The sequence below is a fragment of the Musca autumnalis genome, unplaced genomic scaffold (genome assembly GCF_047663935.1).
Source record: "Musca autumnalis isolate F117 unplaced genomic scaffold, ASM4766393v1 scaffold_5, whole genome shotgun sequence".
NCBI classification, from domain to species: Eukaryota; Metazoa; Arthropoda; class Insecta; order Diptera; family Muscidae; genus Musca; species Musca autumnalis.
The window spans coordinates 193901805-193917993 of record NW_027412088.1 but is presented as its reverse complement, the minus strand read 5'-3'; the positions used below and the strand labels follow the sequence as shown (position 1 = coordinate 193917993).

Here is a 16189-nt window from a genome sequence, read left to right as displayed (position 1 = left end):
AAATGCTGAGGCAGTCTAAACGAACTTTGAATGTGAAGTTTAATAATTTAATGGTGATTTTTTTATTTATTATTTGTTTTTTTTCTGAAAATTTTCTTAAGAGCAACAGATGTTTTGTGGTTGTCTTCATCATCTACAACTTCTTCGTCTACTTGCTACGTGTTTTAAGGTGTGATTTATGTGAATTCTTTTTATGTGACTTTATATGGCCATAAAATTTGCCTTTTAAGCTAATTGCCTTTGTAGCTTAATTTTCGAAGATTTGCTATATGGACGGGGATTGTAAAACTGTCATCATTAGTTTGGAGGATGTCCACAATATGATGTTAATTAAAAATATAATATATGTATATACATACATACATATTTTCGATCTCCATTATTAAAAAATAAAAACATTTCGGTTAATAAAAGTCCTAAAAGTAATAAAATTACTAAATATAATTTTATATGGTGTGATTTTTTAAAGTCCAATATCACAAAGATGTAAGGGAAACTTTTATCCTTCAGATAGCCCACCTGATACAATGATTGTCCCACTTATTATATTTTAGGGGGCGTATTATTATCGACAGCATGTATACGCCCTGGTGTACAAAAGAACGACAAATTGGAAATGTTTCCGAAGACCTTAGAAACCTTCTTTTGTCTATAGAAGACCTCATGACGTTTTCCATTTTCTTCAGAAAGAAGTTATCTGCTATCTGTAAAAGAGCTCTATAGCACTCCTGTTGTATATAGAAGACCACAGGAGATATCTTGTTGCATATAAAAGATTTCAAGAAGTCTGCTGTTGTCTAACGAAAAAACACAAAGTATCTCGAGACATTTCCTGAAAGCCACAGAGGTCTTCTGTTGTCTATAACAGAACTTAAGAGGTCCTAGATTGTCTATAAAAGACCTTAAGAGATCTCAGATTGCCTTTAAAAGACTTTAAGAGGTCTTAGGCTGTCTTTAGAAAACACCAAAAGATCTTTTGTTGTTAAGTGGGGCATCAAATATTAAAATTGAGCCCCGCCAACTTATTAAATTTTTGGGCGTATTAGTATCGACAGCATGTATACGCCCTGGTCTGCTGTTGTCTAACGAAAAACACAAAGTGTCTGAAGAGAATTCCTGGAAGAAACGGAGGTCTTCTGTTGTCTATAACAGAACATAAGAGGTCCTAGGTTGTCTATAAAAGAAATCAAGAGGTCTTAGGTTGCCTATAAAACCCCTTAAGAGGTCTTAGGTTGCCTCTAGAAAACCCCAAAAGATATTTTGTTGTTAAAGAGGACATCAAATATTAAAACGGAACCCCGCCAACTCCTACTTTTGTCTATAGAAGACCCCATGGCATATTCTGTTGTCTACAGAAAGAAGTACTCTGCTATCTGTAAAAGAGCTCCATAGCACTCATGTTGTATATAGAAGACCACAGGAGGTCTCTTGTTGCATATAAAAGATTTCAAGAGGTCTGCTGTTGTCTAACGAAAAACACAAAGTGTCTCAAGAGATTTCTTGAAAGCCACATAGGTCTTCTGTTGTCTATAACAGGCCTTGAGATGTCCTAGGTTGTCTACAAAAGACCGTACGAGGTTTTAGGTTGTCTCTACAAAACCCCAAAAGATCTTTTGTTTTTAAGGAGGACATCAAACATTAAAACAGAACCCGGCCAACTCATTAAATTTTTGGGGGCGTATTATTATCGGCAGCATGTATACGCACTGGTGTTTGAGAAAACGAACATTTTTAAAATATTTATGTTGTCTAAAAGTCTTATTTTATCTACAGAAGACATCATGAGATTTTCTATTGTCTACAGAAAATACTCTTTTGTTGTCTGCAGAAGCTCCATATCCCTCATGTTGTATAAATAATACCTCAGGAAGTCTCCTGTGGTCTATAGAAAACATCAAGAGGTCTCCTGTTGCCTATGAAAGACTTCAAGAGGTCTCATGTTGTCTATCGAAAATCATAAGGAGTGTTCAGTTGTCTATAGAAGACTTAAGATATCTTCTGTTGTCTGTAAAAAACCTCAATAGTATTTTGTTATCCATGGAATGGGCTTCCTGTTGTCTAAAGAAAACTTCAAGAGGTCTACAGAAAAACACAAAATGTTTTCTGTTGTCTATGGATGACACAAAATACACCTTATATTGACTATATGAGACTTCGAGAGATCTCCTCAAGGGCACAGAGGTCTTCTGTTGTCTAGAAAAATCCTTAATAGGTCTTAGGCTGGCCATATAAAACCCCCAAAAGGTATTTTGTTGCTAAAGAGGACATCAAGTGATCTTCTGTGGCCTTTAATAGACCTCAAGAGGTGTTTAATTGTCTAAGGAAGACCTCAAAAGGTGTCCTTTTGTATATGCAAGACTTCAAGAGGTCTTTTGTTGACTATGTTAGACCCCAAGTGCTCTTCTGTTGTCAACAGAACACCTCAATATGTCATCGGTTGTCTTTAAAAGATCTCAATAAGTCTTCTGTTGTTTTTAGAACACCTCAAGAGGTCGTTTGTTGTTTGTTAAGACTTCATAGGATTTGATGCCTACAGAATACCCCAAAAAGTCTTCTGTTGTCTTTAGAAGACCTCAGTTGGTCTGATGTTGTCTATAAAAGACGTCAAAAGGTATTCTCTTGATTAAAATGGCTTTAAGAGGTCTGCTGTTGTCTGCGACACACCTGTAGTCTATAGAAGACCTCAGTGTATTTCCTGTTGCCTGTAGAAGACCTCAGTCTGTCCCTTGTTGTCTATAAAAGCCCTCAACGTCTTCTGTTGTGTAAAGAAGGCTTCAGTAGATCTCCTGTTGTCTATAGAAAGCCTCAGTGGATCGCCTGTTATTTATAGATGACCTCAAAAAACCTTCTGTTGTCTATAGAAGACTTCAATTGATCTACTGTTGCTTATAAAAGAACTGAAGTAGTCTTCTGTTGACTAAAGAAGGCCTCAGTGGATCTCCTGTTGTCTATAGAAGACTTTAAAATACTTCTGTTGTCTTCAGTCTATAGAAGACCTCAAAAAGTTGCATATAAATGACCTCAATAGATATTCTGATGTCTAGAAACGATCTCAAAGGATCTCCTGTTGTCTATAGAAGACTTCTGTTGACTTCAGTTAATCTGATAATGTCTATAAAAGACCTCAAGAGATCTTTAGTTGTCCACAGAAGACTTTAAAGTATATTTGCTGTTTAGAGAAAACCCAATCTGTTGCTACAGATAACCTCAAAAAGTCTTCTGCAGTCTATAGAAGGCCTCATTGAATCTCCTGTTCTCTGTATGAGACTTCAAGAGGTCTTCTGTTGTCTACAAAAGACTTCAAAGGATCATTTGATATCTACGGAAGGCTTCAAATAACCTTCTGTATTCTATAAAAGACCTCAGTGTATATCCTGTTGTACATAGAAGACCTCAAAAAGTCTTCTGTTGTCTTTAAAATACCTCAGTTGGCCTCCTGGTGTTTATAAAAGCCCTAAAGAGGTCTTATGTTGTCTAAGAAAGGCTTCAGCAGGTCTTCTGTTGTCTACAGAAGACTTCAAAGGATCATTTGATATCTACGGAAGGCTTCAAGTAATCTTCTGTATTCTACAAAAGACCTCAGTGTATCTCCTGTTATATATAGAAGACCTAAAAAAGTCTTCTGTTGTCTATAAAATGCCTCAGTTGGCCTCCTGGTGTTTATAAAAGCCCTCAAGAGGTCTTATGTTGTCTAAGGAATACCTCAGCAGGTCTCATGTTGCCTATAGAAGACCTGAAGAGGACATGTTGTCTACAAAATGCCTCAAATGGATTTATGTTGTAAAAAGCCATGCTAAGAAGCCTCATATTGCCTACAAAACACCCCAAGCATTTTTCTGTTGTCTATATACGACCTCCAGGGATCTTCTGTTGGGTATAGAAGATTTCATAAGCCCATTGACGTCTTCTGTAGTCTATAGAGGACCATTGAGGTCTTTGTACTCTATAGAAGACCATTGAGGTCTTCTGTAGTCTATGGAAGACTATTGGGTTCATCTTCATAGTCTTCCATTGGGTTCATCTGTTATTTATACCACACCTCAATAGGTCTCCAGTTGTCCATAGAGGATCTTAAAGGTATTCTCTTGTCTATATAAAAATTTATGTTGCCCATCAAAAACCGAAAAGTTCTTCTTTTTTCCTGGAAAATTGGAAATATTATTGAAAATTTGTACATTTTATTAAAAGAACCTTGCGGCGTATACATTTCGACAACACGCATTCGTTCAGATTATCAATAAGAATTCGGGGTACTGCCTTTACATTCGAATTGTCATGTATCCCTCCAAATATACAGCTTTCTAACGAAGGTTCAAGTTATATAGGAGATAACGAAGGCTTTGTTGATGAGTTCAAGTTGTGGGGTTTCATTGAAAATTCTATAAAATATTTAATAATTGAACATTTGTAATTAATTATTGAAAATTTGTAGATTTTCTTAAAAGAACATTGCGGCGTATACATTTCGACAACACGTATTCGTTCAGATTATCAATAAGAATTTAACATTCGAATTTTCTTGCATCCCTCCAAATATACAGCTTTCTAACAAAGTTTCAAGTTATATAGGAGATAACGAAGGCTTTGTAAATTAGTTCAAGTTCAAGTTCATTCATTGAAAATTCTAGAAAATTTTTAATATATAGTGCAAAGCAAATTTAGTGACCAGCTTCGAAAGGTAATAGAAGACAGAATAATAATAATCGAATATACCTTTTTTATTCATCAGGAAATATAGTCACTTTCTTTGGACATTTTCGAGAATTATTAAACGACCATTGTGGCGTATACATTGCGACAACACGTATACGTTCAGCTATTTGGTTAGAAGTCCTTTGCCTTTACATTGCCCCTCTTATCATTCTCTTTACCTTCACATTGTATAAATAACATGGCGGCGTATACCTTTCGACAATACTTATACGTTCCGATATACTATAATAAGCCGAGTCGCTTCAACTTCCTTCTCATTACCTATTTGTACGTGTTGTCAAAATATATGTTCGAAGGCAAGAGGAGGCTCCAATATGCCATCAAATCGCATTACTTAATATAAATATGTTTCAAATATAACGGAAATATTATGGAATGAAGAAGTTTTATAAAGATGTTTTAATATATCTCAACTAGTGGCATTTTTCTTCAACTCCCACAAGAAATATCATAGATAATTAAACCATCATTAGACTTACAGAAATTACGAAATGTATTCCTTTTACTAGAGCAGACTTTGCAGGACTTCAAAGACACACGATCTTATTGGAAAAATTTTCCAATTACTGAGAATTTTATTTCAAGCACATTAGGGCGTATACATTTCGACAACACGCATACGACAGATTTCAGGAGGTCTTCTTCACCTCCCACAAGAAATATCATAGATAATTAAACCATCATTAGGCTTACAAAAATTGTGAAATGTATTCCTTATACAAGAGCAGACTTTGCAGGACTTTAAAGACAAACGATCTTTTTGGCAAATTACGGACAATATTATTTCAAGCCCATTAGGGCGTATACATTTCGGCAACACGCATACGACAGATTTCCAAAGTGAAAGGAATCATTTCTTATACTTTTTATTATCAGCAATGAAATAATAAATATTCTTTTATTATTATGGAAGAGCAGGAGAATCGAATTAATTCCCATCCTTTATTTTCAATCTTGTTAGAATTTTTTTTAACTTTTAACATTCTCAGGCTTCCAAAAATTTTCATAATTTTCCAAGACCTCTTATCTTTGTACCAATTAATAAAATAACAATCAAACATAACCTTTTCGACACAAAATTCAACCTTTTTCACTTTGTTTTAGGAAAAAGTCAATAAAACTCGCCCCAAAAATGTTGAAATATAAAATAGAAACAAACTTTATCTTTTGGCACCTTGCGCTATTGTTCCCACCAATTAAACTAAACCAAAAATAAAAAAGAACACTCCACCACAAAAAAAAAGTCCTCCAGAAACAATCTACACTAACATTAAAATTTTGCCAAATAATAACAAATACCAAACAAATACAAACAGCGACACAACAAAAAATATCCACAAAACTAAAACTGAAACTCGGCAAAAAATGATTAAAATCACAATTGACATTAAAAACTAAATGGTTTTTATTTTGGCTGGGGCTGATCAGCATTCGATGATGTTTTTGTTGATGATGACGATGATGCTGTTGTTTGTTTGTTGTTCTTAGTCTAGCTAAACTAAATAACAACAGCAGCAACAACTAAAACAATAAGCAAACTACATTTACAATGCTAAACAATATCGAACACAATAAACGACAAAAAAACCTGGCAGACAAACTAACTAACCAACCAAGGTAGGCTGGCTGGCAGACAGGACGGTTGGGGTCTAGACAAAGAGACGGAAGGATGTAACATTTATGTGACCACAGCTAAAAACGCTTGCAGGTGCAAGCTTTTATTAGAATTTTTGTCTGCTCTTTTGTTGTTGGCCACCAAAAAACTAACAACAACAACAACAAAATTAAAACAACTGAAATTCAATACAAATTCACGAAAACAAAAACGTTCAGTGCTTTTAAAAGGGCATTTGTAAATGGCAATAATTTAGATTGAGAACAGCAAATCAAGAGATGCTGTTAAAGAATGTTAAATGGAAGTCAATTGGCAGAGGCAAAATGTGCAAAAATAAAACTATTTTTTTTAATAAAATGCTTTATATTGCATATCATCGTTTACAATGGCAACGACTCGATGATGATGATGAATCTGCTGAGTAGCAAATACCATTTAATCCATTCCATCCATCAGTTATAGTTTGATAGACCATCACGTTTAGGCATTTTTTTAATTGACAATTTTTTCTCTAAATTGTCATCCATAAAATATATTTTGCATATATGCAAAGCTCATCAATCAAGAGATGTTTGCGATGAGCAAAGCTTTGTGAGGGAAAACTTTTAGAGGGAAAAGGATTACAGGAAATAAAATTGTTGACTGTCTTTTGATGATACCTTCATAACGTAATAAATTATGATGCGGTATAACTTAGAGATGAGGTGAAAAATGGTAGTCTTTATGGTCAATATGAAGATATAAGCAGACATATGCAAAGGCAGTAACATAAGACTGTATGTAAGCTCTCTAATCGCTTTCCAGATGTGAATATCATTGACATTTGTAAAATTTCTAAAGAATTTTATTGTAAGACATTACGGCGTATACCTATCGACAACAAGTATACGCTCAAATATTCAATGGGGAGTCTGTTCCTTTGTCTCCACATTGTCTATGGTGGCGTATACATGCTATCCAAATGTATTCGCCAAATGTTTTACACCAAAACTTTAAATAATTGCAGAGAGACTCGCATCTTGAACGTGTATATAATGACCATTTATGAGCGGACTTCTAACAGCGATAACAGACAGGAAATTAAAAACGTAATGCTCCAGTTGGGTGCCACTGTGTTGCAATGGTATGCACACCCGCCTTGTACACATAAGGTCGTGGGTTCGATTCCCCGGCCAAGCAACATCAAAACACTTTTCAACGGTTGCAAAATACCCCTCAGTAATGTTGGCAACATTTCCTGAGTATTTCAGCCATGTAAAACTTCTCTACAAAAGTTGTGTCTTAGACACGCAATTCGGACTCGGCGATAAACTGTAGGTCCCATATCATTGAGCTAATATGCATCGGGGTGCACTCATTGATATGAGAGAAGTCTCCCTTGTCTCTTATGGGGTGTTTGTGGAACAATTATTATAACGCTCCCGTTTCTTCAGGGAATCTGTTCACTTTCTTTGCCTTATATTATAAATCAGCAAATAATTGGAAATTTTATTTTGGAACATTGCAGCGTATATGTACATTTCAGCAACACTTGTTCACTCTAAACTATGGTAATTTCACTTGTCTTCCATTATCTGTATTGGTTTATACGAGGGCTGAACGATAACTATCTGGGCTAACAATGAAAACGCGAATATTTACCATCAAAAAAGGGTTTTATTGTTTTCTTAAGTAATCTCCAGCATGATTTATACACTTTTTCGTGCGCTCAAACCTATTGGCGAACACTTTTAGAACAGCTTCAGGCAACAATAATCGTTGACCAGTCCTTTTTTTCTTGATGTGCTGGAATCAAGTGAAGTCATTGGATCACCAGTCAAGGCTGCACGGCGGATGAGCCATCAATTCCACGTTTTTTTAGAATGGCAGCCACTCCATTCGGAGACCTTCAGGTCCATTGTGATCATCCTGACTATTGAGGTATATATTGTAGAGATGGTGTTGTTGTTGTGATAATGTGTAAATTGGGTCATTTGTTTGTATATGAAGAATGTAGCTGTGTGTGTTGTAGATGCGGTTATATGGTGATTTGTGCCCACATTGTCATGATGCAGAATGATTTGTCTTCTCTTGCTTGTTTTTCGAATTTCTCAGGAGACTTTAGGCAAACAAATTATAATTTACCACTCATTTCTCAAGCCATATAGAGCCATCAATTCCACGTTTTTTGGTCAAAGAGGCGCTGGCTTGAATCGATAGGTTAGGTTTAGGATGCGCAACTGTCATGCTGACAGCCACTCCACTCAGAGACCTTGAGGTCCATTGTGATCATCCTAACTATTAAGGTATATATTGTAGAGATGATGTTGTTGTTGTGATGATGTGTAAATTGGGTCATTTGCTTATAAAAGAAGAGTGTAGCTGTGTGTGTTGTAGAGGCGGCTATATGGTGATTTGTGCCCACATTGTCATGATGCAGAATGATTTGTCTTCTCTTGTTCGTTTTTCGAATTTCTCAGGAGACTTCAGGCAAACAAATTATAGTGTACCACTCATTTCTCCAGCCATATAGAGCCATCAATTCCATGTTTTTTTTCGGTCAAAGAGGCGCTGGCTTGAATCGCTGGCAGCCACTCCACTCGGATACCTTGAGGTCCTGACTATTGAGGTATACATATATTGTAGAGATGATGATGTTGTGGTGATGTGATGATGTGTAAATTGGGTTATTTGTTTGTAGATGAAGACTGCAGCTGTGAGTGTTGTAGATGCGGCTATATGGTGATTTATGCCCACATTGTCATGATGCAGACTGGTTTGTCTTCTCTTGTTCGTTTTTCGAATTTCTCAGGAGACTTCAGGCAAACAAATTATAGTGTACCACTCATTTCTCAAGTCAAGAAATTGACAACCTTTTACTTCGAAGTGCATCTTACATGAACATCTTTCGTTTGATTTGGCTCGCTTTCGAAGACCCAAACGGCCGATTCCTACTGTTGTTTAAGGCTCCTAAGCATAGATCGTAGATTGGTCGTCTGTGACGATCTTATAAACGTCGTTTGAAGCAACGCAATCTATTATATGCACAATTTCTTTGAGCCAATTCACAGAAGCCGTTTTTTGAGCGATTGTCCAATTTTGCTGGACCTAACGTGAAAAATCCATTTTTGCGGCCAGGTGTTTATGCAATATCAAATGTTAGTTGGTGGAAGAAATGCCCAAGGATTCCTCTATCTCACGGTATTTAACATGGCGATCTCGCATTACCACGGCGACCCTTACAACCTTTGTTTTTTGGCGAGTGCCAACCACGGTTGAATTCGTTGAACCAGTTTGTCATTGTCCTATAGGATGGTCCTTTATCGACATACAAAGATTCAATTTGATCGATACACTCTTGCGATGATTATCCACATCGAAAATTGTGAAAAATTCTTGGACGAAAATGTTCACAAGTAAATTCCATTTTTTTGCAAAGTGATTTTTTCAAGTCACTGAAAACCACACATAAAATGGTCGTACGAAAAACTGTCCTGAGTAAGTCTAGGCTAAAAGCTGTCAAACTTTCCAACAAAAAATTCAAATTGCGCCTGGCAATACGCGGTGTTTCCTAGGCCAGATAGTTTTCGTGCAGCGCTCGTACATGTTATCGAAATTTATGCCAAACTTCCTACACCAAAACTATTTCCAAGTCAACCCATTGAAAATCACCTCCCCAACAAGCCAATTTACTGATCGAAATTTCTCAAAAAATGCAAATGTATTTGTATTTCTTTCACAATAAACCATTGCGAATCACCTTGCCAACAAACTAATTTCCTATTCAAAAATATTAGCAAAAGGAAGTTCTTTTATGAAACAAGGTTCAAGTTCTATAGGCCGTAAAGGAAGTAGTCTTTATAAAAAAAATTTAATATTTTATTGTAGATCATTTGGGCGTATACATTTTGACAACACGTATACGCTTAAATGTCCAATATAAAAGAGAATTCTATTTGTTTCTCGTATTGTTTATTATACACAAATAACATGGATTTTTCCAGATTGATTGAACGTTAAGAAATTATTGAGAATTTCATTGCGGAACATTGCTTCGTATACCTTTCGACAACACATATGCTATACTATCTTCAAGGTGAAGGGACAATCAAGCATCCAGATTTCCAAAGGAAAATAGAAAATAAAAGAAAATAAAAATTTAATATTTCTGTTTTTCTCCTGAAATCTGGTTACTTTATTGCCTTCTCATTCTAAATCTGAAAATTGATATAATATTAAATATGAAGGGTTTGGTCAAAACCGGTTTCTTCCTTAGACAGTTATCGTGTCCAACATTTTAGTAAGCAAATATTGAACTGTTGTGAAGGAGATACTAGAATTAGAAGTAGCCTCTGGACGTATACGTGCTGTCGAAATGTATTCGCCACAATGTTATGCAACAAAATTATTTTTTTCGCATTTTGAGTGAGATACGTACTGGCATGATATGTTTTCTGCTTGTATTCCTAATATACATGGATTTCTTTTTAAAATAATTTTTTGCATTTTTTCAAACCTATTCGCCTACAAAAAGTACTTTCTTCATATCACCTAAAATCTCCATTATTGAAAATGTATTTAATTTCATCCCTTTTATCATTATTTATTTTCAGAGTATAGCCATCTTTGGTCTAGCCTGCGTTTATGCCCAAATAGCACCTGGTTCAAATCAATATTTACCGCCCAAACAAAATGGTTATGATTATCCTGGACCACAGAAGCCATTCGTAAGTAGAATAATAAAAAAATATAATAATAAGTAGAAAATATAAAATAAACAAGTAAAAATGTTTCAGTCGGCTTTGCCGAGAGAGATGTACCCTCAGCCTGTGTGGATTGAAATATTTTCTCCCACAAAAACAAACTTATGTATTTAGAGGGGTTTTCAAAACATTGGGCGTATGAACCGACGAAAGTATGGGTAAGATTAAAGCGCAAAAATTTGCGGGGATAAATATAGATAGGGCTTTTTTATAACACTAGCTGTAAACAGGGCCGCTAGGAAAACCTTCTGTAAAAATGTCCAAATGATCCTCGAACATACCCTTAACCACACAAAAATGTTGAACATTTGTGTGGGTGGTACCATAAGGATTGGACAGATAGGGCCTAAATTTGAACATAAACTAAGGTTCGGCAAAATTTAGAGATACAAAGTTTGGACCAAATCGGTTGGTATGTCTAATATTCGAAGAAATATTACAATGTCTAAAGTGTAGACGTACGCAGTATTCGGTTCGTGCTCTCCACTCACTACATATGGTGTCATAGGGGTTTGTTTACAACTTTCGGGCTGTTTTGGACTTGTTGTATGGACTTGCCCCTGAAAAAACTTGTACTGTCGTAATTGAGGCATCGAACTTAAACTTAGTATGGACAAAATATTACGAAGGCCACATTTTGGACCAAATCGGCAGATCCGTTCGAGAGTTATCTTACGCTCCAATCACTACACACGGTGACAAAGGGTTTTTTTGTAAATTTAAGGCTTTTTCTCAGGAAGTATGGACTTGCCCTTGATGAAAGTTATAGCGTCGTATGGGGGGGGGGCAGTAAATACAAGTTGCTACAACAAAAATCAGGTCCTAAACCGAACTTTTCCGAAATTTTGTGTGGGAGTTATCCGAAGGAGTGCACCGATTGAGTCCATATTGAAACCTCGTCTAAGTCTGGTAGAAATTTCACGAAGTGCAATGTATGGACCAAATCGGTTACTTCCTTCTTATCGTGCGCAAAAATCTTCGAACATTTTCGAACTTTTCTGGGGGAGGTGCCGGAAGGAATGGACCGATATAACCCATCTTCGAACTTAAACTAAGTTTGGACAAAATATTACGATAGCCAAATATTGGACCGAATCGGTTGATACGTTCGAGAATTATCGTGCACACCAGCCAGACAGACGGACGAACATTGATAAATCAACTCCAAATTGTCTGAAACACATTTCGTCCAAACATACTTGGGGTCTAAAACCATTATTTCGATGAGACACATTTTGCCCGTATGAAAGTGTATATCCCCTCATTAGCATAAATGCTGAGGGTATAAATATGTAAATGAATTTTTAGATGACCATTGCAGGGCTGTAGTTGCGATTTTTTTATGAATTTTGGATCGTGGATTTTTTAATGAATTTTTAGCTGTCCATCGTAGGTCTATAGTCGTGGACTTTTTATTGAGTTTTGAGATGACCATTGGAGTTCTAAAAAAATTTTTAGTCCTATATTTTTAATGAATTTTTAATGAATTTAAAAAAAAATTAAGAAGTCGTAGATTTTTTTATGAATTTTTGGTTATGGATTTTTTATGAATTTTTAGTCGTGGATTTTTTATGAGTTTTAGTAGAGAATTTTGTAATGATTTTTTCCTATCGGATTTTTTAATGAACTTTTAGTTGTGGATTTTTTAACGAATTTTTAGTCGAGGATTTTTGAATTAATTTTTAGTAGTGGATTTTTTATGAATTTTTTTTACTCGTGGATTTTTTAATGAATTTTTTGTCGAGGATTTTTAATGAGTTTGGAGCTTACCATTGGAGGTCCATAGTCGTGGATTTTATATTGAGTTTTGAGCTGACCATTGGAGTTCTAAATAAATTGTTAATCCTATATTTTTAATGAATTTTTAATAGTCGATTTTTAATGAATTTAAAAAAATCAAAAAGTCGTAGTTTTTCTTTGAATTTTTGGTTATGGATTTTTTATGAATTTTTATTCGTGGGTTTTTTTATGCGTTTTAGTAGAGAATTTTGTAATGAATTTTTCCTATCGGATTTTTAATGAACTTTTAGTCGTGGATTTTTTAACGAATTTTTGTCGTGGATTATTTTATTTCTGTAGTGGATTTTTTTACACGTGGATTTTTTAATGAATTTTTTGCCGAGGATTTTTTAATGAATTTTTTTCGATGATTTTTTTAATGAGTTTGGAGCTGACCTTTGGAGGTCCATAGTCGTGGATTTTTTATTGAGTTTTGAGCTGACCATTGGAGTTCTAAATAAATTGTTAGTCCTATATTTTTAATGATTTTTTAATCTTGGATTTTTAATGAATTAAAAAAATTAAAAAGTCGTAGATTTTTTTTTACGAATTTTAGTAGAGAATTTTATAATCATTTTTTCCTATCGGATTTTTTAATGAACTTTAAGTCGGGGATTTTTTAACAAATTTTTAGTCGTGGATTTTTAAATGAATTTTTGTGGTGGATTATTTTATGAATTTTTTGTAGTGGATTTTTTAATGAATTTTTTGTCGAGGTATATTGAGTTTTGAGCTGACCATTGGAGTTCTAAATAAATTGTTAGTCCTATATTTTTAATGACTTTTTAATCGAGGATTTTTAATGAATTAGAAAAAAAGTCGTAGACTTTTGTAATGAATTTTTCCTATCGGATTTTTTTAATGAACTTATAGTCGTGGATTTTTTAAAGAATTTTTAGTCGTGGATTTTTTTAATGAATTTTTAGTTGAGGATTTTTGAATGAGTTTTGAGGTGACCATTGGAGGTCTATAGTCGCGAATTTTTTAATGAATTTTTAGATGGCCTTTGCATGGCTTTAGTCTTGATTTTTTAATAATTTTTGATGTTACAATTGGAGGTCCAAAAAAATTGTTAGTCCTATACTTTTAATGAATTACAACAAAATAAAAAGTCGTGGATTTTTTAAATAAATTTAGGTCGTAGATTTTTTTGGAATTTTTGGTTGTGGATTTTTTATAAATTTCTAGTGGTGGGATTTTTAGTGGAGGGTTTTTTAATAAATTTTTCGTAGTCGATTTTTTACGAATTTTTCAATAAAATCTTAGTCGCAAAGTTTTTAATAAATTTTAGTCATGGATTTTTTTATGAATTTTAGTAGATAATTTTGTGGATTTTATATTGAGTTTTGAGCTGACCATTGGTGTTCTAAATAAATTGTTAGTCCTATATTTTTAATGATTTTTAAATAGTGGATTTTTATTAAAAAGTCGTAGATTTTTTATGAATTTTTGGTTGTGGATTTTCTGATTTTTTAGTCGTGGATTTTTTATGAGTTTTGGTAGAGAATTTTGTAATGAATTTTTCCTATCGGATTTTTTAATCAACTTTTAGTCGTGGATTTTTTAATAAACTTTTAGTCGTAGATTTTTTAACGAATTTTTAGTTTTTTGATTGGATTTTGAATTAATTTTTAGTCGTGGATGTTTGAATTAATTATTAGTAGTGGATTTTTTAATGAATTTTTAGTTGAGTTTTGAGGTGACTATTAGAGGTCTATAGTCGCGGATTTTTTTTATGAATTTGTAGATGGTCATTGCAGGGCTATACTCGTAGATTTTTTAATAAATTTTGATTTGACCATTGGAGGTCTAAACAAATTGTTAATCCTCTATTTTTATTGAATTAAAAAATAAAAATCGTGCATTTTTTAATGAATTTAAGTCGTAGATTTTTTATGAATTTTTTTTGTGGATTTTTTATGAATTTCTAGTCATGAATTTTTTATGAATTTTTAGTCGTGCATTTTTTAATAAATTTGTCGTTGTCGATTTTTACGAATTTTTCAATAAAATCTTAGTCGCAAAGTTTTTATTGAATTTTAGTAATGGATTTTTTTATGAATTTTAGTAGATGATTTTGTAATGAATTTTTCCTCTTGGATTTTTTGATGAACTTTTAGTCGTGGATTTTTTAAATAGTTTTAGTCGTATATTTTTAATGAATTTTTAATCGTGGATTTTAATTAATTTAGAAATAATAAAAAGTCGTAAATTTTTTATGAATTTTTAATTGTGGATTTTTTAACGAATTTTTAGTCGTGGATTTTTAAATTAATTTTTAGTCGTGGATTATTTTATAAATTGTTGGTAGTGGATTTTTTATTGATTTTTTTGTCGAGGATTTTTTTAATGAGTTTTGAGGTGACCATTGGATGTCTTTAGTCGTGGATTTTTTAATGAATTTTTAGATTTTTTATAAATTTTAGTCGTGGATTTTTTAACGAATTTTATGTCGTGGACTTCTAAATTAATTTTGAGTCGTGGATTTTTTAACGAACTTTTTGTCGTGGACTTCTAAATTAATTTTGAGTCATGGATTATTTTATGAATTTTTAGTAGTGGTTTTTTAAATGATTTTTTGTCGATAATTTTTTAATGAGTTTTGAGGCGACCATTGGAGGTGTATAGTCGCGGATTTTTTATGAATTTTAAAATGGCCATTGGAGGCATATGTATATTCATGGATTTTTAGTAAATTAAAAAAAAATAAAAAGTCGTGGATTTTTTAATGAATTTAAGCCATCGATTTTTTTATGAATTTTTGGTAGTGAATTTTTAGTCGTGGATTTTTTATGAATTTTTAGTCGTGGGTTTTTAATAAATTTTAGTAGCCGATTTTTACGAATCTTTTAATACAGTTTTAGTAGTCGAGTTTTTTAAGAATTTTTAATAAAATCTTATTCGCAAAGTTTTTAATGAATTTTAGCCATGGATTTTTTTATGATTTTTAGTAGTGGATTTTTTTTACGAATTTTTAATAAAATCTTAGTCGCAAATTTTTTAATGAATTTTAGTCATGGACTTTTTTATAAATTTTAGTAGATGATTTTGTAATGAATTTTTCCTCTAGGATTTTTAATTTTTAGTAGAGGATTTTTTATGAGTTTTGAAGCGACCATTTGAGGTCTATAGTAAATATTTAGATGGCTATAGTCGTGCAGTTTTTAATGCATTTTTGATGGACGTTGCAGGGCTATAGTAGTGAGTATTTTAATGAATATTTATTGTAGGGCTATATTCATACATATTCACATTAGACGACCATTGCAGAGCTATGGTCGGGGACTTTTTAATGAAATTATGGGAGACCATTAATTACAGGGATATAGCGTAAATTTTG

General features: G+C 33.4%; 1 protein-coding gene across 2 annotated transcripts in view; it reads left to right on the top strand.

Moving 5' to 3' along the window:
- LOC141387324 (pro-resilin-like) overlaps positions 1-16189 on the top strand; it is a 99846-nt gene that overhangs the window by 64085 nt on the left and 19572 nt on the right. For both annotated transcript variants that reach the window (XM_073956873.1, XM_073956874.1), the window contains exon 3: positions 10921-11034. In XM_073956873.1, the coding sequence (XP_073812974.1) occupies positions 10921-11034 (114 nt within the window). The remainder of the gene's footprint in view (positions 1-10920; positions 11035-16189) is intronic.